General features: G+C 42.0%; 3 protein-coding genes across 4 annotated transcripts; 2 read left to right on the top strand and 1 right to left on the bottom strand.

Annotated features, from left to right (window-relative positions):
• Positions 1-3,728: 3,728 nt before the first annotated feature.
• On the bottom strand, positions 3,729-6,915 carry si:dkey-27i16.2 (regulator of cell cycle RGCC-like). The gene is made up of 5 exons (XM_044040105.1): positions 6,750-6,915; positions 6,131-6,295; positions 5,471-5,551; positions 4,821-4,883; positions 3,729-4,294 (listed from the first exon to the last, which is right to left on the bottom strand). The coding sequence occupies exons 1-5, from the start codon at positions 6,769-6,771 to the stop codon at positions 4,287-4,289; spliced, it is 339 nt and encodes a 112-aa protein (XP_043896040.1). The 5' UTR covers positions 6,772-6,915; the 3' UTR covers positions 3,729-4,286.
• A 1,787-nt stretch (positions 6,916-8,702) lies between these two features.
• Positions 8,703-12,060, top strand: pcdh20 (protocadherin 20). Its single transcript, XM_044040101.1, has 2 exons — positions 8,703-8,771; positions 9,274-12,060. The coding sequence occupies exons 1-2, from the start codon at positions 8,724-8,726 to the stop codon at positions 11,803-11,805; spliced, it is 2,580 nt and encodes an 859-aa protein (XP_043896036.1). The 5' UTR covers positions 8,703-8,723; the 3' UTR covers positions 11,806-12,060.
• Positions 12,061-14,428: 2,368 nt separating this feature from the next.
• On the top strand, positions 14,429-21,481 carry plp1a (proteolipid protein 1a). Of its 2 annotated transcripts, XM_044040103.1 has the most exons (7): positions 14,429-14,486; positions 17,048-17,234; positions 17,348-17,504; positions 17,836-18,004; positions 18,798-18,871; positions 18,966-19,031; positions 19,439-21,481. In XM_044040103.1, the coding sequence occupies exons 1-7, from the start codon at positions 14,483-14,485 to the stop codon at positions 19,517-19,519; spliced, it is 738 nt and encodes a 245-aa protein (XP_043896038.1). In that variant the 5' UTR covers positions 14,429-14,482; the 3' UTR covers positions 19,520-21,481. The 2 variants fall into 2 exon arrangements, with proteins under 2 accessions (XP_043896038.1, XP_043896037.1); XM_044040102.1 differs by lacking the exon at positions 14,429-14,486 and having other exon boundaries at positions 17,014-17,234.
• Positions 21,482-21,726: the final 245 nt, after the last annotated feature.

Raw genomic sequence — 21,726 nt, 5'->3', positions numbered from 1 at the left:
AAAAGTCATACTATAGTATGTTGTCCAAAATTGGTCAAAAAAGTCATACTATAGTATGTCGTCCAAAATCTGTCAAAAACGTCATAGTATAGTATGTCGTCCAAAATCGGTCAAAAAAGTCTAACTATAGTTTGTGGTCCAAAATCGGTCTCAGACTCGGGATTGAACCCAACACATTCTTGCAACAGTATCATAGTGAAAAACTAATTTTAGACGACATACATTTTTGTATGTCATAGTTGTAGAAAACGCTTAGAAAAGTCATAGCACACCATTCCCCATCAAGCCGCACTTTTTGGTATATAACATGTGTGGGAGTTTTCTCAAAACTGTGGGAGGAGTTATGCGGCAAAGTTTTGGCGGAAGAGGAAACAGAAATAAACGTGTCGAATAACATTAGATGCTCTAGGTTCTCACTAGAACGCCTTGCAGCAGCAGGCACTAATAACCCCGCATTATGTGTGGAGGTTTTAAAGTCTACATGACATTTATTGAGTCTATAGGTGATGAGGAGCACAACACGGTGTCTATTGTGTCTTTATCTCTGAAGACCATTCGCTGTCTCATCATAACATCGCTCCATTTTAATCTATCAGCTAATGAACTCAGCTCATTCATCATTTACTCTGTTAACTAAACAAGGCAACTGGCAAACATACTGGCCTCTCACTTTAGTGTGCTGCCAATCAAATACCAGCCTCGTAGTAATCAGCAGGTAAACAGCGGAGAGTTGCTCCCATATGAAACACTACATTGCATCTGATCTATTTGAAGAGCAATCTAATGAAACTCGCACAGCATAATTTGCTGCTGGTGATTGTTACGTATAATGGAATGACAGCCTGGATTAGAGCAGTGTGGCAGCAACGTCAAGAACCAAAACTGGATACAGATCTCAAACAGCTCTGATAGAGAATTCAAGCATGTAAAAACCACAAAGTTGGAATCCTAATCAAACGCCTTTCAGTTTCATTTGTACGACGTCGTCGTGTTTCCCGTCATGAGTTGTTGCACTTCCTCACCTTCAGTCGTTGAAAACAGGATGAGTCTCTCATTTAAAGGGAAGTGCCATCAAGCTTAAGAAAAATGTATTATTATCCGGGAACAGCTGTGGCCTCAATCAGTCATCCTCGCCTTTCTCTGAATGGAACAGACAACTCAGGAAAAACTGGTTACTCTATACCACCCCTGTGTATTTCCCGATAGTCTCAACTTATTTTCCCTTTCGGTGTCATGCTGCTCCCATTATTCTTTTTTGCTTGACAGTAATTTTAGATTTTCAGCGCTTTTGTTGTCACTATACTGTACCCTTCTGTCCCTGTATCCCCCAGACTCACGTGAGGTCTTGCTCCGGTCAGCAGGGTTGAGTTCTTGGCCAGAGTTCGAAGCAGAGTAGAACTTTTTGTGTATTTAATGTGCCTTCTCAGGAGTCGTAAACAAAGAAGGGGCAGTAACTTAAATATCCAGCCTTCCTTCCTTTAGCCACTGCCACTGCCATGATGGTAAAAAGTAGGTCCATCCAACAAGTCTTTCCATAATAAATCACTTGGGTCGCTGGTATGGATGGCTGGTTGTATCAACAAACTGTCTGGGGATTTTAAAGGAGAAAACAATCAGGATTCAATAAACTGCTGGACTATGACATCTCTGTTTCCAGAAGGCTAAACTTTTTCTTTACTTTTAACTGCCTGAAACCAGAGTCCTAAGAGTAATTACTGTAAGCAAATGGACAAACACTGTCCTTGTCAAATAGACTACACAAAAAAAAACACATGCAACGTTTGCACATCAACACACAGATGCTGTATATTTGGTTCAGTGTCTCGCCCGACAGCAGAGTGTTAGCATCGGATCAATCACAACCAGCTGTAAGCCGTGCAGATAAAGATTTGTGGACCGCTGCTTGTAGTTTGCTCATTTTTCGGGAGTCAGTATTCAAGGCCCATTCCAATTTGTATAGCGGGTTGATAGTTTCAATAATTGTGATTTTCATTCCCCAATCCAATTGTATTTCTAAAGCACATTTAAAAAGTGCTGTACAATGGAAATACATAATAAATGTTTTTTTTTAAAAATACATAAATAGACAGGATATGAAACAATGTAAACAAAATAATAATAATCAAAAAGTAATAAAAACCGAATTTAACACATGTGGGTTTTTAATCGAGATTTAAAAACAGGCAGGTTTAATGTGGGGGAAGACCTCAGTGGTTGTGACGTGAATATACGTGTAAAAGATCCCTGTGATAAGATGGGGTAAGACCATTTACGGCTTTGTGAGTAAAAAGCAGCATTTTAAAATTGATTCTAAAAATAAATTAGGAGCCAACACAGGTGGGATATGCTCTCCCTTCCGTGTGCAGCAGAGTTCTGAACTGACTGCAAGCGAGACAGAGCAGCCTGGCTAACACCAACATAGAGGGCATTACAATAATCCAGTCTGGTGGAGATGAAAGCATGTATGAGCCTCTCAAAATCATTCAAAGAAAGAAAAGGCTTGACCTTCGCTAAAAAAGGGGGATTTCACCACTGAATGAATTTGTAGATTCAAGTTTTTATAACAGGTAATCCAGAGCCACGGGGACATTGGGGATCCAAACAATATTGACCTCTGTCTTGTCTTCATGAAAGCTGATGTCTGCTGCTAAGCAGTCAAACAAACACAACTTCAGTCATGCGTAGAGCTCATCATATACTCTTTCTTAAACCACAATTGGAGGATACAATTCTTGAGACAGGAAGCAATGAGTCATATTTGCAAAATCAGTGCACATCTCATGTCAGGTCAGTGTGACATGTAATTAGATCAAATGGGACAGTGGTACATAACAGAGTGAAGTTACCTAGTTACCAAGTTTTTGAAGCTACATTGTTCACTGAAGTAGTGCTGTAAGATTGTAAAATAAAATGCTGGGTCAAAATGAATAGAGCATATCTAAATACTGGTGGTGAGTTGGCAACCGCTCCCATTCTGCCTGAGACTTGTTTTGGGGTTTTTTTGTTGTTTTTTTCAAATCACACACTATCAATTTTTCCCCAACCCCGCGTGAAATCACATGTCACAAGTACAACATCACAGTGTACAACCACAGCGTTCACTCCGCTGCGAGTCTGTCTCCCTACGCTGCGTTGCTTTGACAACAACAGGGAGGAGACACTGGGGAATGGATGACAAGAGGTTGTCCAACGCTACGGTGAAACGACAAGCAGACCGAGAAAGTCAAGTAAGGTAAACATTAAGATGTTCTTCTGCAGGAAAAACTAAGCGGGGGAAATTCTTTCTTCCAGTTCAAAGCCTGAATTTATGACAAAAGTGAAGTCAGTCAGCCCCCGCAAGAATTTACAGCCCATAGTCTAAATGAGCATTGTTTCTCGCAGGAGCACAACTGACGCATTTCCTTTTCAGTCCTTCTTCACATGGGCTCCGTGTTAAATGTGTGTTTCCTGATCTTAGTTGGCAGAAGTGAAACCCAAAGCATAACAAGAACACACACACAGGAAACGCGGGAACAAAGAAGAATGGGTACAGGGCTCCCGAGGCATGTGGCGCGACACTGGCAGCAGTAAGTTTAGGGGATAGAGAAGGTGCAAGCACACAAGAGATAATGTGTTGCCAACACAGTTTCTGTGAAAAACTTTCAACATTGTATTCGTCTACAGAGTATAAGGTCAGCAGTGTCTCTGAACCATGTTGTGTCAGCAAAGAACAAAAATACAGAAGTAAATCAAATCAAAAGAAAGTGGCTTTATTCATATGTGCATTCATCTATACAATTTATAATTAATAAAGGAATATTCACAAAAACTGTACACTGGAGAGGTCAGTATAAAAATGACATTTGACAGCGGATCTGAACCCTCCTGGATGTGAATATTTGTTTACAAGCCATCTGTCTTTCTAAACAGCATAAAGATCAGCATCCTTTAAAAACCGCACTGAGGATTTACTTGCATTGTACATGGGAATTTCAAAACGTGGCATTAACATGTATTCTATACCCTGAACTAGGTTTTTTCCAGATGGAAGCTTGAATCTGATGCTGCAGGGACATCATCCTGCTGGCTGGACGAGGTGTTACCAAGGGTTTCAGGGTGCTCTTGCATTTTGGAACGGAGTGCCCTTTTAATGTCTGATGTTAACCTTTTTCCCCAAAGCAGCCAGGGGAGTATTTGCTCCCTCAGATCTGCTCTGGTGTAGATCTGCCGGTCCGCTCTGCAGTAGCCAGCCCTGTCGCCCCCGGCCTGTTTCTCCCCCCCGTATGTAGTTCGCCATCCCTCTCTTTTCACATCTCTGCAAGAGAGCGAGAGAGAGAAAAACCACAAAAATCTCAGATGTCAGAGTAAGAGAAAAAAAGCACACAGGGATATTTGCAGTCACCCAAGAACGCATAGACTAATAAGTGAGTCTTGTAAAGATACTGGGGGAGATACAATGAATTCATAAGATGAATGCTCTCTGTGTTAAGACCACAGATAACAGGGAACGCATGTTTTCTTTTCAAACATAGGTGTGTGGGGGCATTAATACTGTATGTACATAGATCTCTGAAGCTGATAGCAAGATCTTGATGCTTTTGTATTCTATTATCACAAAACAGAGTGCATAGATAGTCAACCTGAGTCCCCAGACAGGGAGGTACAGGGAGATAAACGGGGAGGGGGTATAGGGCAAAAAACACAGTGGCTACGAGTGTAACAGAACATGGACTCCACATGGAACAGTGCAACTATTACTCACAGCATCCTTTGGGCTTGTCTGCTTGAGTGCAAAACAAATCAAACAAAGATTGAGTTATATGTTTCTCTAAAATACGCACCAGCAAGTTCCCGGTCCAACATGTCAATAAAACTCTCAAGCTCGCTTGTGTCTCCCAGCTTGGCTGCAGAAAGAGGACAAAGAAATAGAATTAGAGAAAATATCGGGGGGGATAGCAAGGAACATTTTTGTGGAGGAATGCAGCTGTTACGTAGTATTTCCTTTGGACCAAGCGGTGAAAGCACACCGAGGTCCCAGAATTGCATATGAACCAAACTGCTCTTGGACTAGTGAGCTTCTTTTTGACTCCCTGAGGTAAAGCTGAAAGTGCTACAAAAACTCCACAATATCTCTATTGTAAATTCGTGAGTAGGCTCACACACCCCCTGGTCACCTTCCTGTTTTCGTCCTTTGAGATTTAAGGACAGTCTGTACATTTGCATGCAACAAAACAGCTCCCATTCATAAACATGGACACAGACCTGAGCCACCATGTATCAGCACAAATAAGCCCCACAAGAGACATTGTGTCGTCTGAGACGTCACAGACAGGGCGGCAGGGGTTTTGTTTGTGTGAAAACAAAACAGCTGCCGGGCCTAATGTGGAGCATTTTTGTGTGGCTGTGATACTGATCTGAGCGCAAGTGATAGAGATCACTGTAAGAACGAGGGCTATGTGGATGGAAATAGGCTGATGGAAGCCTCCAGTACCTTTCGGTGCCAGCGTTATTCCTGCTGTGTGAAGCTCCTCCTCACTGGTGTTCAAACTGTTTCCCAAAGAAGCTTCACTGCCTGGAGGAGGGGAGATGAGGAGAGAGTGAGCGGAGATAATAACCAGAAGACAGGCACGAAGACCAGCTGATGCAAATGAACACAACAACAATGAAGACGACAGTAATTTCAACACAAAGCAGCGGTTGCACGTAATGATAATAACACGCACTAAAGTGAAGGTAAACCCCTTGCCTGTTCAAACATTAGGGGCCAAAATATTCTCAATAATGACAACGCATGGGAACAGGAAAACACACTTTCTTCTTTCATCTCCTAACCTTCGACAAACACACAAACAGCAGCAACAGGCAGAATGCAGACACTTACAAAAGATGGATTTTCTGTAAATGCGGTTCATTCTAGAACACATCTATTGTCGTGAGCAAAATACCCATTGATGAGAAGTGTCCTCTTGTTAAATTAATTTCATGCAAATTAAAAGTGCCAAGCGGCACTTGTTTGGGGCGGATAAAGGGGCTCAACCGAAAACCCATGGGGCTTCAGACATTCTCACCCAACAAATGGTGCAGTAAATAACGTCTTTCCTCCCTCAAAACACTGTCACAATCCCAGCCACACTGTTTGTTCACTACTCACTGTAATCGGAGTCCTCCACTCCGCTGTCGTCCCCATGCCCCGTGCGATTTTTGGCCCCCTGCAGTATGTGCTGGTAGGCGTGTGGTTTGCTTTGAGAGGGTGCCTTCAGCTCCTCCACCACATCCTGGAACTCCTGGAGCAGCTCACCCAGCTCCAGCTCCAAGTCTGTGGAAAATGTGACAGCAGTTGGAAAAGAAGTCACATTACATCAGTGAGAGAACACGTGAGGATCATCTGAGGTTACTTCACGTGGACCAAGAGAGCTTTGACAGACAAATCTACTCTCGATAGATAGATAGATAGATGTGACATAAATCACAACTGCGAAATCATAAAATAATAGTAAAGGACACAATTATTTTAAGATTTAGCCAACCATTCACTTGAAAAATGGTAGTTTACAAGAAAACAATAGAGTAAATATGACTGTCTTTTAAAAGTATACCAACAAAAGGGAAAACATGAACTATAGAAATGGTTAAAAATAATAAGAAAAAAACAACTAAAAACTCCAAGTCTAAGTTACAGCCTCAGTTAAATTATTAAACATGTGGTCTTACAGGCTCCGTAAGCACCAGCACTGCATTATCACCTAAAGCTGAGCGGTCCGTGGACTCACCTGTGGAAACATGTGAGGACATAGTGGATCAGTGAAATGAGACGCCGCCACGCCGCAGCTGTGTGTCCGAGTTCAGAGCTGTGCTACTGCACTTTCATTAAAGAAAGAGTCCTCCACACCCGCTTCAAGTAGCGGGTCGCGCCACCCATTTCCCTCCGAGGCTTTACTGTCAGTGGAAAGAAGAAGAAAAAAAAAAGGTGGGCGGAAGGTTGAAAAGGAAACCACACACACACACACACGCACACACACGAGACGCAAATCAAGAAGACGTTATGCAACTCTTCACTCACTTTTTCCCCCCTCTCATCATGATGTCACATAAAAAGGGAAACTCTGTGTGGACTTTTAAAGTTAATTTTCCCCACTTTAGTGGACTGTTCATCTGAGATTTATCGCGACTGACGCACTTGAGCGGTTGGCAACAGCAGGGTTTTACAGTGTCAGAGTGAGCTTTTATAGAAGAATATAAACTTGAGACCATGTACACACACACACACACTGTGCAGTCCGGGGATATCAGGTCTCACAGGTAAAACGTCGTATTCATTTATTTAATTAAGTAAGTGATTAAAATGTTTATACTGCATGGACCATTGTAGTTCTGGGGCCACATTTGATCTCAAATGGGCCGGACCAGTAAAATAATAACATAAATAATAACCTATAAACAACAAGGACTCCAAATGTTTCCCTTTGTTTTGCATTTTATTGGAATATCTTTTTTACAAAACATAGTATGAAACAAGCTGACATTTCAAAAACATTATGCCTAAATTACACATTGTATTACAACATACAGATCACCGTGGATCTACAAAGGCTGAAAATAGTGTATCACATTGATAGAGTGAAATGTTCACAAATTCATCCTGCGGGATAGATCAGACACTCTGGTGGGCCAGTTCTGGCCTGAGGGCCGTATGTTTGACACCCCAGCATAGACTAAAAGACTACAGTGAAGAGGAGTCATACTAGAGTGGCCACAACACAAGTCACAATTCACTAGGACAATGTTAATGATTTAATTTTATTTATTTATTTATTTTAAGCAACAGCCAAGTCCAACGGTATTTCTGGTAAACATGGATTCATATGTGACATAAAAAAAATGTTTGTCATAAAAAAATGTATTATTCCTCCACTTCTTACAGTGTAGTTGATGTCCAACACCTGATGATGAATGATTTTGCATTTTGAGTGTGTCAATTCATACTTGAGGCCCTGACTTTAAAAGTGGGAAGTTTCAATTAGAAGAGTTCTTTCTCCACATGCAACATATGCTCAAAACCTGGCCTATATACCATACTGTAGTATGAGTCTGCCGTAAATGGTGCAGTACTTTGCTCTGTCAATAGAGGACACTCAAATGTAATTCCCTCTGCTCGAGAGCAGCTGTGCAGCAAGTATGAGAACCATTTGGCATTTTCAGTGAAGTGGCTTTGCATGTTGATTGAAGTGATTGAGTAAAATGAATGCCACCGTTTTAAATACTCTAAACACACAGCAATAGAGTTGGCAAAGAACACAAATACACACCAATTCCCTCTGAAATCTCCCTCAAAGTATTATTTGAGTACATTGTTTACCTACAGGAGAAATTATGAATGTGCCAGACACATTTTAACATTGTTAACACAGGTCTTGATTTATTAAAACATACAGAGAAAAAAACATTAATCAAGGCAGACAATTATGAAAGAGGCAGGTGTGGCAATAAAAATTGGTGAGTAAACACACTCAACAATGCCAGAGTAATCATTCTGTGTTACGTTGTGTACATAACATTTTATTCATTGTTTTGTTATGATAACAGGTATTCAGCTGATGCAGGGAAACCTGCTGTTCTCCTCGGACTTCTCCTGTGTCAGTCTCACGCACAAAGCATTGTAGGAGGGGCGTGTAATGAATTATGCCTTCAGCTGTACAGGTTTAGGTTGCTGCCTCTGTCCTTGGTTTTTCACTTGTGTGAGGCCGATGGGTCATGGAACTCCTCATAATATGAACTGGACCGGACTTCTGCAGGTCAGTGAATTAAAACAAAACAAGGATTATTATTTCTGGTGGTATTAAATTAGGATCTCTGTGTTGTCTCTGATTGAGAAAACTATTATTCTTATTATTATTTACTGTATATTGACATAACTAAATGTACTGTGCTGGAGCACACAGAGAGTCACTGAAGAATTATTGGGTAATTTGGGAAAAATCCAGTTAGAATCTTACTAATATTTACAGAGAAATAGGCAGTATGCAGTTTTTTGTGACACCAAATACATGTTTTGCTGTTTGCTTTTAGTATGTGAGAGTAATTGGTTGGACATAAGTGAGGGGCATCACATTACCTTGTTTGTACAGTTGCCTTTAAAAGAGCGCACGGAGGCGTGAATAAACCTGGGACAAACCTTTCCTGTCAGACTAAAGGACAACAACATGGGGCCAAATCAAAGCCAAAACTGGTGCCTTTAGTTTACAAAGAAAAAGAAAAAAAAAACCTGTACTAACAGATTATTCCTTTCTCCATCAGAATCTACTGCTTTTGGTCCACCTCAGGCAGATCATATGTGGTTCGGTCCAGTTTTCTGTCCCAGAGGAACAGGAACCTGGCACTCTAGCCGGGTCACTCAGTGAACACTTTCTACCTCCGTACCAGCTCCTGACACAGGACTACCTGTGGTTGGACAGAAGCACAGGGAATCTTTACACCACTGAGCTAAAAATTGATCGTGAGATCCTCTGCCCTGAGGAGACAAAAGCTGAAGAATGCATTATTCTGCACTACGCTATTGTGAGCTCCTCTGGGGAGCTTATACAGTTTCCTGTGATCATAGAGGACGTCAATGACAATGCACCTCATTTTGAAAACAATGAAATACACCTGAGGATTTCTGAGGACGTGGTTGTAGGGACCAGTTTTTTAATAGATGACCAGGCTCTGGACAGTGATGCTGGTCCTAATGGAGAGGTGCACTACCACCTAGAAGATTCCGGTGGAGTTTTCAGTTTAAAGGTTGAAGATGAAGGACTTGTCATCATGCTAGTTGTGCAAGCCGCTCTGGATAGAGAGACTCAGGACCAGTATCGCATGGCGCTGGTGGCCACAGACTGTGGCACAGAGCACTTAAGCGCAACGGCAACTTTAAAAGTCACGGTGACAGATGTTAATGACAACTGTCCAAACTTTAGCTCTGACAGCCCTCGCAATGTCACCATTCCCGGAGATGCCCAAAAGAATATGTTTGTTGCTCAGGTCAGAGCCACAGACTCAGATTTAGGCTTGAATGCTGCCATCACTTATTCCCTCAGTCCCAAAGTCTCTGAGCGGGCCAAGAAGCTCTTTAGCCTTGACAGCCTCACTGGGTACATCAGGCTAACACAGGACCTCCGAAGTGACAACTCTGAGGAGCTGGTGTTAAAAGTGTTAGCTAGCAGCCATCACTGCCCTCCAGCAGACATTCAGGTAACCGTATCTGTGCTCCCCAAGGCAAACAAAGAGCTGACCATCAAGATCAAGTTCATAGTGGACCATCACAACCAGACTTTGGTGTTACCAGAGAACCAGCCCCCCACCGGCTTAGCTGTTTTAGAGCTCGAGGGTGACAGCAGCTTTAAAGGTTCATCTCTTGCCATTGAGGGTGAAGTGCCTTTCACTTTGAACCCACAGAATGGCAAATATCTGCTTTCCACATCAAAGCCACTGGATTATGAGATGAAAAGGGAACATCATATTACTGTGATAGTCCATGGGAGATCAGGTGAAGTGTCTACAATCATTCCTTCCAGGCATACGATCAGGGTTTTGGTGGCAGATGTCAATGATAATTCTCCACGTTTCCTCCAGTCTCATTACCTGCTGGACGTGATGGAAAACAACCAGCCGGGAATGTCACTGTTGCAAGTTTCGGCTTCAGACGCAGACAGCGCACACAACGGCAGGGTGACCTACAGGCTGGACAAACACACATCTACCATTTTTTACATTGACCGTGTGTCAGGTCAACTGTCTGTGTCAGACTCTCTGGACAGGGAAGAGCAGAGTGAACACAAACTCATTGTGTTTGCAAGAGATGGCGGCTCGCCTCCCTTGGAGTCTGCGACCACAGTATCTATTTGTGTTCTTGACCAGAATGACAATGCACCTGTTTTTAAAACCCCTCACTTTATCTTTTTCATCTCTGAGAATGTACCACCTTTCACCCTGGTGGGGAGGGTTGGGGTGACAGACTCAGATGAAGGGGAGAATGGGAACACAGTGTTGCATGTTGTTAACAGCAGTGGACCATTTGTTGTGGATAACCCCCAGGGGACACTTCACACCACCACGAACTTGGACCGTGAGACGCAAGACAGCTATGAACTCTACCTGCTGGCCAGCGATCACGGGCACCCAGTCAATTTTACATCCACTGCCAGGGTAACTATCTTTGTGGAGGACATCAATGACAACCAGCCCAAAGTAATCTTCCCCAGCAGCAACTCCTCGTGCCTGACTGTCTCTCCTACTGCTACAGCAGGCTCCATGGTAACAAAGATCTACGCTATTGATGAGGACTCAGGGCTGAATTCAGAGATTACATACACTATTGTGGCACCAGAGTCAGTGAAAAACAGCAGCCCCTTTCAGGTGGATTCAAGGTCTGGGAACATCACCTTGACTCAGCGGCTTCTACAGACACACCTGGGAATGCATCACCTGTTCATCGTGGTCAGAGATGGGGGGAAACCGATTCCTCTTTTTAGCACTGTCTGGGTTAATCTGTTGGTCAACGAGAGCACGGAGCCCTGCCACTTAGAGAGGGCACCAACCTGGACAGGGACAACCAACTTGGTTCAAACCCCGTCAAGGGCCCCGATATGTGAAATAGAGGCTCCAAGGTCTGCTCAGCTGACATTGTTAGCCGGCATGGGTTTAATGCTGGCATCCACATGTTTGTTTCTCGTGACATCAGTTTTATACATAAAGCAGAGGCGACTAAGTGTACGTCAGAAGACAAGGGGACAGATTGACGAGAATGAGATCCCACTCAGGGGCAGAGACAAATATAACTCTAATGACTAAAAGAATCAAACAAACAATGTGTGTATTCCTTACTCAGTCAGTGTCAAAGATTAACGCAGTTTATGAGATGAAACATGTAATGATTGTTTTAAAAAAAAAAGTGCTAATAATCAATTTTGTTGAATAATTCTGATAGTGCATTCCAACATTTGTCAACAACGATGCGGAAGAATGGTCTGTGGGAGGAAAGTTGATCCATTTTCTGATAAAGATCCCTGGGAGCTACCAGGAAAGCGAATAAAATTTGAGATTATACGTGTAGTATTTTATATTCCTACTAGAAGGGACTTGTTCCCCATGCTTTCTATCAAAGAATGTTGAATATCATCATTTGACAGTGGTGATGCAACCTCAGATAGAGCGCGGTATACGCAAGACATCACTAGAATTAGTTACTAGAATACCAGAATTACAGTTATTATCTTCAGGAATTGAACGATGCCAGAAGAAGACTGGAGTAGTGGTCTGCTAAGTCAATTGGGCCTTTCTCAGATTTCTAACACTGAGTCTAAACTATTTAGACAGACAAAAGGGTTTAATGTTCCTCCAGTGGAGAGGTGATGAAAGTCGCTCTGGAAGAAGCTCAGCTCTGAGAGAAACCGCAGGAGGCGGGGAGCGGCTGTGGACAGGTAAGAGGCGGCAGAGGGAAGGCACACCGCCATCTCAAGTCACCACCTCGCAGCTGTTACCTGATAGCGCTGCTTCTCACCCACAGCACTGGACCGTACCCAGAAGGCTGGAATCCTACTGTACTGCACCCACTCAGCCAACAGGTTTGTTGTTCTGATAACAGATGTTTGGAGTTCAAAGAAACCTTTACAACAGCCAGTCACTCCCATGCGTTACTGATACCTTTGTATGCCGGGGAACAATTGAGACATCAAAACAGGTTAAGTGATGCATTAAGTATGAATGAGTCAGAGTAAAATATGTTCACTAATCTGTGAACACAAAATTACACCCAGAGGGGAGGTTAATTGTTTTAGCTGGGGTTAAAAAGACGTGTTTCTTTTTCTTCTTTTTTTTTTATCTGTAAGGTATCATAATGAGTGATCTTTTCAAGATACACCTGTGTGAGAGAACAAGAGGCAGGCGCGTAGTCACAGGCTGTAAAACACAATGTACAACAACCCGGTTAGTGGAGAACAAGGCTTGTACAACATGAGTGGTGTCTCTCTGAGGATTTGCAAGCTAGCAGCTCAAAAATAAATAATCCAATAGGCCCCGTGCTTCCACTGAGATGAACGACATTAAGTGAGAGAAAATCAGAGGCCCATAACGTAATTGCAAATTAAAGTCACATCTTTACATGAGGAATCACTGATTTCGTGAGATTACATCATGTATGAATTCATTTTTATTATTTTATTTTATTTTTTTTAAAGAGGGCAAAATGAAGTTTGCAAAAGAGACATTTTGACAATTATACAAAGTGGTTTTTAGAGCAGCACGTTTGGAGAAGTCTCCTGAAGAAGTTGACATTTCCCAGAAAAAGGAGTAGAATTATGGGATAAAACTGCTGATGCGTTTGCTGCTGCTGCTGCTACTGCTGCTGCTAAACACATGCTGTGACAGGAGAAAGTCTGCCATCTACTGGATATAAGCAAAGCCAAATCCGACTTTTATTTCTAGTGTTTGGCCAGAGGGTGGAGATGAATCAGAGCATGGTCTCTCACTCAGCCACAGTCACGTCAGGTCGCCTGAGACCAGTGATGTTTCATTAGCAATTCATTTTTCTTTTTTTTTTCTTTTAATCATACAACGTTTTATATTGTGGGTTTTAAAGTTGCATGAGTTGACATGGACAAAGAAACCAGGGATTGTACGATCACAGATGACATAACAACCCAGTCTAATTAAAATACCAATAGATTTTGTTCCCCCCCTATCAAAGAGGCATGCCCTCCAACTACCCATCTTAAAATTCATTAAACTCCTAAATCAAAAGTTGAGCTATCCACATATTAATGGTCTGTGAATGCCACTTGAAGTCGGCATACGGAACATTTTAGCTCTAAATGGACTAATTTAACAGATAACAGTGTTGCCAGCAGGGATATCAGATCTTTCCTGTTCAGCCCCATATCTCAGAGACTGCAGTAGATATCTATCTGACAATTTCCTAAGTCTGGAGAGCATCACATGACTGTACACAGGTTCATATTGATGGTGTTATTATAATCATAGACAAATCACAGGCACTGCTTAAAAACGCACAGCAGCCTCAGCCAGCACGATTCTCATCTATCTAACTTATTTATCAGGCGGAGGTGGAAAAAAACAACAACAACAAAACAAAGGCCTTGACGAAGAAGGGACGCATACTCACAGGAGAGAAGAATCTCTGTTCTGCATTTGTCTGTCTCTGCGTCTCTGCATACATATGCGTCAACAATGAACCAGAGTAAATTTCCACAAGCGCAAGCACCAGAACTTTGAACTCCTCATTATTCTGCGCCTCGGAGTTCATTGAAAAGCGACATTGTTTCTTTAAGGTTGCACTTGCAGTCATCCGCGGGTCTGTGCATTGTTTGTGGGGGGGGGACGGACAGACAGAGAGTTGACGCTGATATATACGGGGGCCGCAGACAAAGTTGCGCACATTATCAGTGGAGCAGCTGCAGAGGAGACAACAACGTTAAAGTCAACGAGTCGTGAACGCATCCTTCCTCCAAACATGGGTAAGAAACTCCTGCTACTACAGAGACCAACTTCATTAGCCTTTAGAGTGAAAGCCTATTATGACCAAATCTGTATTCTATTATATGTGATACACACTGATGTAAACATGACTGTGAGAGACAGGGCATCACAAGTTTTTTCTTTTCTTTTCTTTTTTTTTGTCAGTTAAGAGGACGCTTCTCACCGTCGGATGCTCCACTTGTATTATGAGGTTTATTTCATGCTTGAGATGACAGGCTTACTTGGCTTCCTCGGAGGAGCCTTGTCGCATTTGCTTTTGGTCGCAATCTTTCTCAATATTTAAAGAGAGGAGCTTGGCCTCGGCTCTGCATTTCCTACCAGAATCAGGCCTGTATTTTTATCTGAGCGACAGCAAAGTCTCCACACACACACACACACACACACGGTTGTTCACGCTGGTGATGTCATTAATTAGTTAATTGGCAGAAGGTGTGTGAAAAGGCACGCGACCTTAGACGTTTTGAACTGCTCTGTCGTCTCTGTTGTTTTTTTATTATTATTTTTTCTTTTAATTGAGTTTTACATACATACATTTTAAAATAATTGTGCACATTACCATTCTCTATACTCTGGTATCGTAGAGTAAGTAATGAAATAATACAATAAAGTAAAATAAAATGTGCCATTAATACTGTTTGTATGGAACATTTTAAGCCCAAATTACAGATGAAAACAAACAACTTCCCACTTTTTCAGAGAATGGACCAGTAAGAGCATAATAAGTAAAACCAAAAAACATCTGTAGCAGCTCATTATTACTGTAGCAAACATGCTCTTAGAAATAAGAAATACAAATAAGTTATTCTAAGAAATGTTGGATGTTCCTTCAATTATCTATCTTTACAAAATCAGGTCTCTTTTTTTTTTCAATGCCATGAGTTAAGTCCATCTTCAAGTTTGTCCATTGTTACATCTATCCAGTCATGTATGGTTGGTCCATTCTGTGTCATCCATCTTTTTGGTCAAGGCTTATTTCCCTGCTGCTCTCATAGTACACCCAGCAAAAAAACTCTCTATGTCTTTAACTTCATGGGAGGGGATATAACCTAAGTATGTGTGTAATAATTGCCCTGCTATATTTGGCTCCCATTTGAATCGAACAAAGGTAAAATTAACTGTCTGTTATTAACTAAATTCCCTCTTCCACACTTTGGTTAAGTTGTGCTTTGTGAATGAGCGTGATCACAGTCGCCGTCACATGAACAGAGCCTTATAGATGTGTTCAATTTAAGAGCCATCCATTTGCCCCCATCCTGCCATCTGTGTTTACTATCATGGTACCAACCAGTCTGCCTGTTTCTACTGTGTGTGTGTGTATTTCTGTGTGGATTCATGCATGCAACCGTGTGATGGCACACATGCACACAGTTGCATTGTTTGTTTATAGATTTGCTTGTTTCCCCCTCCTCCCCCCCCCCTTCCAGCACAGACAGCACACCACTATCACTTTCTTGTGCCTGTGTCTCTCCAGAAGGAAATCTGTGTCTTTGTGTGTGTATGTGTGTCAGTCAGGCATAGTGGTACCTCTGGCCTTTTGTTTGTGTGACATTGGTGGCCCTTGTGCCCCCATGATGGTGTTGGACAAAGACTGTTGTCTCTCCGGTCACAAAAGCGGCTTCTCTCCTTGTCTCACTTTGCCTCCCTTCTCAATCCTCCCTCTTTTTTTCTCACACTCTCCCTGCTGGCGGGTCAATGGAGTCAGGGTGTGAGCTGCTGGGGTCAGAGCAGACAGCATCCCCATGCCCTTGGCCCTGGGTATCCATTCAAACAGCACATGACTATTAAGGAGAATGCACAGCTTTGCTATGTGGACTGAAGCATTAAGCATTTGTGCTGCATTTTAATGTTCCGTTAAGCTTTGGTGAATAAAATCCTACCTGCCTTTTAGTTTTATCTAGGAATGCAGATAGTTGCATGTGCCCTCATTTGAAGATATTCATCTCTGGCGGTTTCCACCATCACCTCAAGGAATTGTTATGTGCTTTAAACACCATTTAAACATGTCAGAGTTCCTGTTCCACTGTACAATACTGTTCATGGGAAACTATTTTATACCAAAGAAGAAGTCGCGATGAATCGTGTTGGTGTTGTGTAATGTGGGATATCCTGGGGAAAAGGAAAACATGTTGTGGGCAGAGAAATTGCTGTCGGTTTATCCAACTGTCAATCCACTAATACAATGTTTGACAGCTCTGATAAGTGACACATTGTATTCATTAATCATTCGGCAAAAACATCTCCCTGGTTTCAGCTGACTTTTTCTCTGCTTTATATCACTATGAACAAAATATCTTCGCTTTGAGACTGTGAATCAGACGGAACAAGATTGTGAAGAGGGCACCTTTTGTGCTGTCAGGATGGATATTTAATAGCTTTTTTGTTGATATGTGAGAATTATTATCAGTCTCATCACCATGGAATTCTTACTTTAATGTTGACATTCTGCCATTTATATTCGATCACGCACAATATGAACTTGTATGGTCTGGCCACATAGTGTCGGTTAATAATGTGCCCCCGATGTCCATGCTGTCCACAGGTTGCTATGACTGCTGTATGCGCTGTTTGGGTGGAGTGCCGTACTGCTCCCTGGTTGCCACACTGCTGTGTTTCTCTGGCATTGCCCTCTTCTGTGGTTGTGGGCACCAGGCACTCACAGAGACAGAGAGACTCATTGAGACTTACTTTGCTCGTAACCTTCAGGACTACATCACCCTTGCCTACATGTAAGTAGTAAGACTTACTGGCTAACTTTCCTGGGGCTGTTATCTCTATTTTTGAAGGTGTGGATTCTCTGCAAACCTTAACTTCTTTTACTTCTTTCTCCTCTCTTTATCAGCATTCAATATTTCCAGTATGTCATCTATGGTTTGGCCTCCTTTTTCTTCCTCTACTGCATTGTGCTGTTGGCAGAGGGATTCTACACCACCAGCGCTGCCAAGCAAACCTTCGGAGAGTTCAGGAGCACCATGTGTGGCCGCTGCCTCAGCTCCTCGGTGAGAGTGCCCAGAGTGGGACAAGGGAAGGGGATTTGAGAGATTGGATGGAATTAATAGAAATATCATTCCCTGGTGGGTGCTGAGCTGAAAATCTTAAGGCTGCTAAAAACCTTTAGGGACATGAAAGAGATACAGTGTGTGTTGAAGCACTTTTTGGGGGGGTGGGATGGACTAAAGGAGGAGAACAGATGGTGAGATCATAAGTAAAACTTTAAAAAAAAAAAAAACCTCAATGCGATCATTGAGTCCCAGCTACATTATTCAAATTACATACATTTATTATGATGACGCACCACAACGTTAACCCTGTTTTTTCCTCTTCACGCAGTTTATAGTGATGACATATGTACTTGCTGTGCTGTGGCTGTTGGTGTTTGCCTTCTCCGCCCTGCCTGTGTACTTCTTCTACAACATGGACGCCACCTGCCACACTATTGACGTTCTGACTGAGACGCCAGCGAGTATCAACCAGCTCTGTGTCGATGCCAGGCAATATGGTGATGTTTACACCCTCTCATATTAAGCATGTCATATATTCTATATTTTTCTTACTTAATAAATCGCTCGAAAGCATAAAGCCCATCATATCAAATATTGTGTGCGTTGTCGACGGCTGTTACAGTTTATTCCCGTAGAGAGCTCCACTATTCAAATCATGAATCACACATTTGTTCGTGGTGACACTTACACATTCCTGCTGCTTTTAAATGTGTAAACTCCTTTTTTAAAAATATGACTTGTTTTCTGTATATTCCTTCTAACATCATCATAAGCGTCACTTCGCTTTTGTACTTGTAAAATGATAACTGTTTTGTACATTGTAATCCGTTACGCTACTTATTACAGGGTGAAATATCAATATTACAGTAATTTATTACTCAGTAATGTGTCACTGCTCACGTTCTGAGTCTTGGTAAAAAGCAAAAGTGCCCAGATTTGTTAGAAAGTGTAGTACTTGTTAGTCTAAGAGTATGTAATGTGGCCTGTTTTTGAAAACTTCAGTGTGGTCGCAATATTTTTAATTTAATTTTAATATCCATATGTACATTAACCGCCATTTACTCTTTACATTCCTGTAATCGAAGAGGAAAAGGAGCAATAACCAGGGTTAACAATTGTGTACAGGGTGGTAAACAAAAACAATGCTGTCCCAGTAGATAAGATAAGCACCCTAGCAGGCAAATAGAAAAGCATTGACAATGGCAGTTATATCACTAGTTTGGGCATTTTCATGACATTTGTTGACCGCATGATAAAATAAATGTATTTAATTGTTGATTTTTTTAACAGGGCTCCTGCCATGGAATGCAGTGCCAGGAAAAGCCTGTGGCATGACCCTGTCCACTGTTTGCAGGACCAGAGAGGTAAGAAACAGGAAGTAAATCCGATCTGTTTTACATCCTAACATACGTGACATAAAGTTGACATCACCACTGTCACCAAATCTCTTGCTTTCAGTACCAAATGACCTATAACCTCTACATCGCTGCCTTCATCGGCGCGGGCATCAACCTCTTGGCTCTGGTGAGTGATTATGCTTCAGTCGGGGTCAATCTGGCTGCACATTCATCCACAGCGTGGTACAACAATGGCCGTTATGGCTCATGTGAGTTGGTGATGCTCGTAGTGTGGGCGGCGAGGCATCTCCGGCCTCCATGACTGATGACTTCTGCACTGTTGCTCTCTGTTCCTCTTTGTCAGCTGCCACAAACACCATCATAAAGTTGTAATGTCTGGTAGTTTCCAGCCGCGCAAATGGTGCAACAATTATACTCCGCCATTACAGACGATGTGACGCGGATGATGTCTTCCATCAAATGAATGCCATTAACAGTTAATCATATGTATTTTCATATCTGTGGATTTTCTGGATGTGTGTTTGCTCTTCACTTCTGTTCTGACACTTCCTGTGTCTGCTTCTCCTTCCATAGCTCACCTATACTGTGTCGACCACCTATAACTTTGCCGTTCTGCGGTATCTGGGGAGAAAGGGAATAGGTGCACGGTGTTAGGCTCACCCACTTCCTGTCTGCTTTGTCACCACCAGCAAGGGGCTGTAAAGGGAAGACAACCATTCTCTTCTTCCAAATCATCTGCACAGAACCACCATGAATTTATGAAAATCATGTCTTTTATATTTTTACTTTCCTAGGGAAACATGTTTTTTATATATATATATATATACAATATATACATTTTCCTTTTTTGTGATGTGTTTTTTTTTCACCAAATATTTGTAAATCTGAGCTCTTGCTGAGGTTAGTGTCTCATATTAATTTCAGCTTCCCATCGCATTAAAGTTGTGTCACTCCTCTAACTAACTAATTAATATTTGCAAGAAATAACAGACCGCCAACTGGCAATACATGTGCAGCTTCAATGCAGCTGTTAATAGGGATTAGAGGTTGCTGTGGCTACCATCCCTCACATCTGGTTGCCATGGTGGCAGACAAGTGTGCATTTGCAGTCTCATGCTGACCTCGAGACTTTTCTCACGGGCTGGAGAGACGCCTCAACAATGGAGTCATGCTTGTGTTGAAAGCTAGCCAATAAGGATCCAGCTCCGGGGGCCACCTGCACCACGGGTCTCTGCCGAGGGTTGTATTGCATGTCAAAGGAGAGGGTGCTCTGGACAAAGAGAGGTTAGACCTCTCTGCAACCACAATGCAGATCTTCTGGGGACCACAACCACACACAACCACACACAACACATCCACATTCTGCTGCATTACCACGACCCCCCATAGATAAAGGAAATGATGGATTCTGAGGGAATTCCAGGTTGTCTTGAATAGTTTCTTTCTAACAAAGGGACATATTTGTTAAATTCTGATCTAGAACGGTCTAAAATTGTTTCTCATAATTTTTGAGATGTCAAACGCACTCGGTGCTAACTTAGAGTGTCCTCTTAGTCGATGCATTGTTGAGGTGTGTGACTCCTTGGATCTGCATTTTCACAGAGACGGGACAGCTTTGTTTTGTCTCTCGTACTTTATTTAGGATTGAGTTGTAGTTATTGTATAACAGTTATGTTTACTCACTGTAGATGAATTTAAAATGCTTTTACATTACTTATGACTAACAAAAGCCTTTGTAACATAATCAGTAGTTTATTCTATTTGGTTGAAGCTTTATCCAGCTGTGAATGGTAGGTTTAAGTGCCAGTTGGTTGTTTGATGACGTTTTTTTGTGTGTGTATGTGTTTGTATAATTTTTTTTTTTCTAATAAAACAGAATATTCTTTAAAGTTGTTGTGCAGAGTGGCTATAAAGTCCTGAAAATGTAGTAGGTGTTTCATCCTTGGCTTCCTGCCACAGTTATGGGCCAAGGTGTTTTGTAAGGTGTGTTGTATTCTCTCCTCTTGTGTCCACAGGTGCACTGTGTCCTGCAATTGGCAGTGAACCAGGTGTACCTGAGGAAGCGGAGGCGCAGGGCGAAAGACGAGTGGAAAGGCTACAACCTATGTGGGAGGCTGGAGAGGGACGCAGGGGAAATTCTGTCTTCTCCATACCCTGCAGAGACATCATATGTGTCCTGTTTTGCTGCCGACACTTTCAGGGATAACCATCAGAGATGAAGTGGTCATGAGAGTTTTATTTTCTACTTTTGTGTTATAGCTTTGTAGCAATTGTCAAAAAGATTCCCTTCGTTATGTTTTCATTAAGGCTATTCTACATGATAAGTTGTGAAACGGTACAAATACAGTTGGAGTGTTTTTCTTTGTTACTGTGCATAACCGCTGAATATTTTGTCCTTATTTACTCCTGTATTTGACCAATGTCTGAATATATCATAAACATCGAAGACTTTAAAATCTATCTTTTGGATAGGGAAAAACACATCCTGCCTAGGAAAAACTAAACAGTATGCAGTGCATGCTTGATATCATTTTTAATGAGGGGGGGAATAAAAATGCAGTGCATGCTTGATATTCTTTTTTAATGAAGAGGAAATAAACAGTGCTCACTGTCTCATGGGTCTCACACATACTTGGTAATTCAGTGACATTCAAGGTCTTGTGTGATTAAATTCAAACAAGGTGTGTGCAGAGTAAAATTTCAAAAATTGCATTCCCCGATGTCACTGTGAAATATAGAAATGCTTGAATTCTGCATTACTGCTCATTAACTGGGACTTTATCCCCACAATGATGAAGTGACTGGAGAAAGGTGGGGAACATAAGGTACTGATAGATTTGAGTGACCCATTTTTGTTTTAA

This window comes from Solea senegalensis, linkage group LG12, assembly GCF_019176455.1.
Source record: "Solea senegalensis isolate Sse05_10M linkage group LG12, IFAPA_SoseM_1, whole genome shotgun sequence".
NCBI lineage: Eukaryota > Metazoa > Chordata > Actinopteri > Pleuronectiformes > Soleidae > Solea > Solea senegalensis.
Note: the sequence above shows the minus strand (reverse complement) of the source record. Positions and strands in the feature narration are given on the sequence as shown.

Bases quoted from the DNA above. Each gene is read 5' to 3' on its own strand.
- si:dkey-27i16.2 (XM_044040105.1), bottom strand. From the start codon at position 6,771: ATGTCCTCACATGTTTCCACAG. The intron at 6,296-6,749 runs GTGAGTCCACGG...CATTTTCCACAG, and splicing joins GTCCTCACATGTTTCCACAG to ACTTGGAGCTGGAGCTGGGT. The intron at 4,884-5,470 runs GTACTGGAGGCT...CTCTTTCTGCAG, and splicing joins AATAACGCTGGCACCGAAAG to CCAAGCTGGGAGACACAAGC.
- plp1a (XM_044040102.1), top strand. From the start codon at position 17,029: ATGTCCATGCTGTCCACAGGTTGCTATGACTGCTGTATGCGCTGTTTG. The intron at 17,235-17,347 runs GTAAGTAGTAAG...TCTCTTTATCAG, and splicing joins TACATCACCCTTGCCTACAT to CATTCAATATTTCCAGTATG. The intron at 18,872-18,965 runs GTAAGAAACAGG...TCTTGCTTTCAG, and splicing joins CTGTTTGCAGGACCAGAGAG to TACCAAATGACCTATAACCT.
- pcdh20 (XM_044040101.1), top strand. From the start codon at position 8,724: ATGGGTCATGGAACTCCTCATAATATGAACTGGACCGGACTTCTGCAG. The intron at 8,772-9,273 runs GTCAGTGAATTA...TTTCTCCATCAG, and splicing joins ACTGGACCGGACTTCTGCAG to AATCTACTGCTTTTGGTCCA.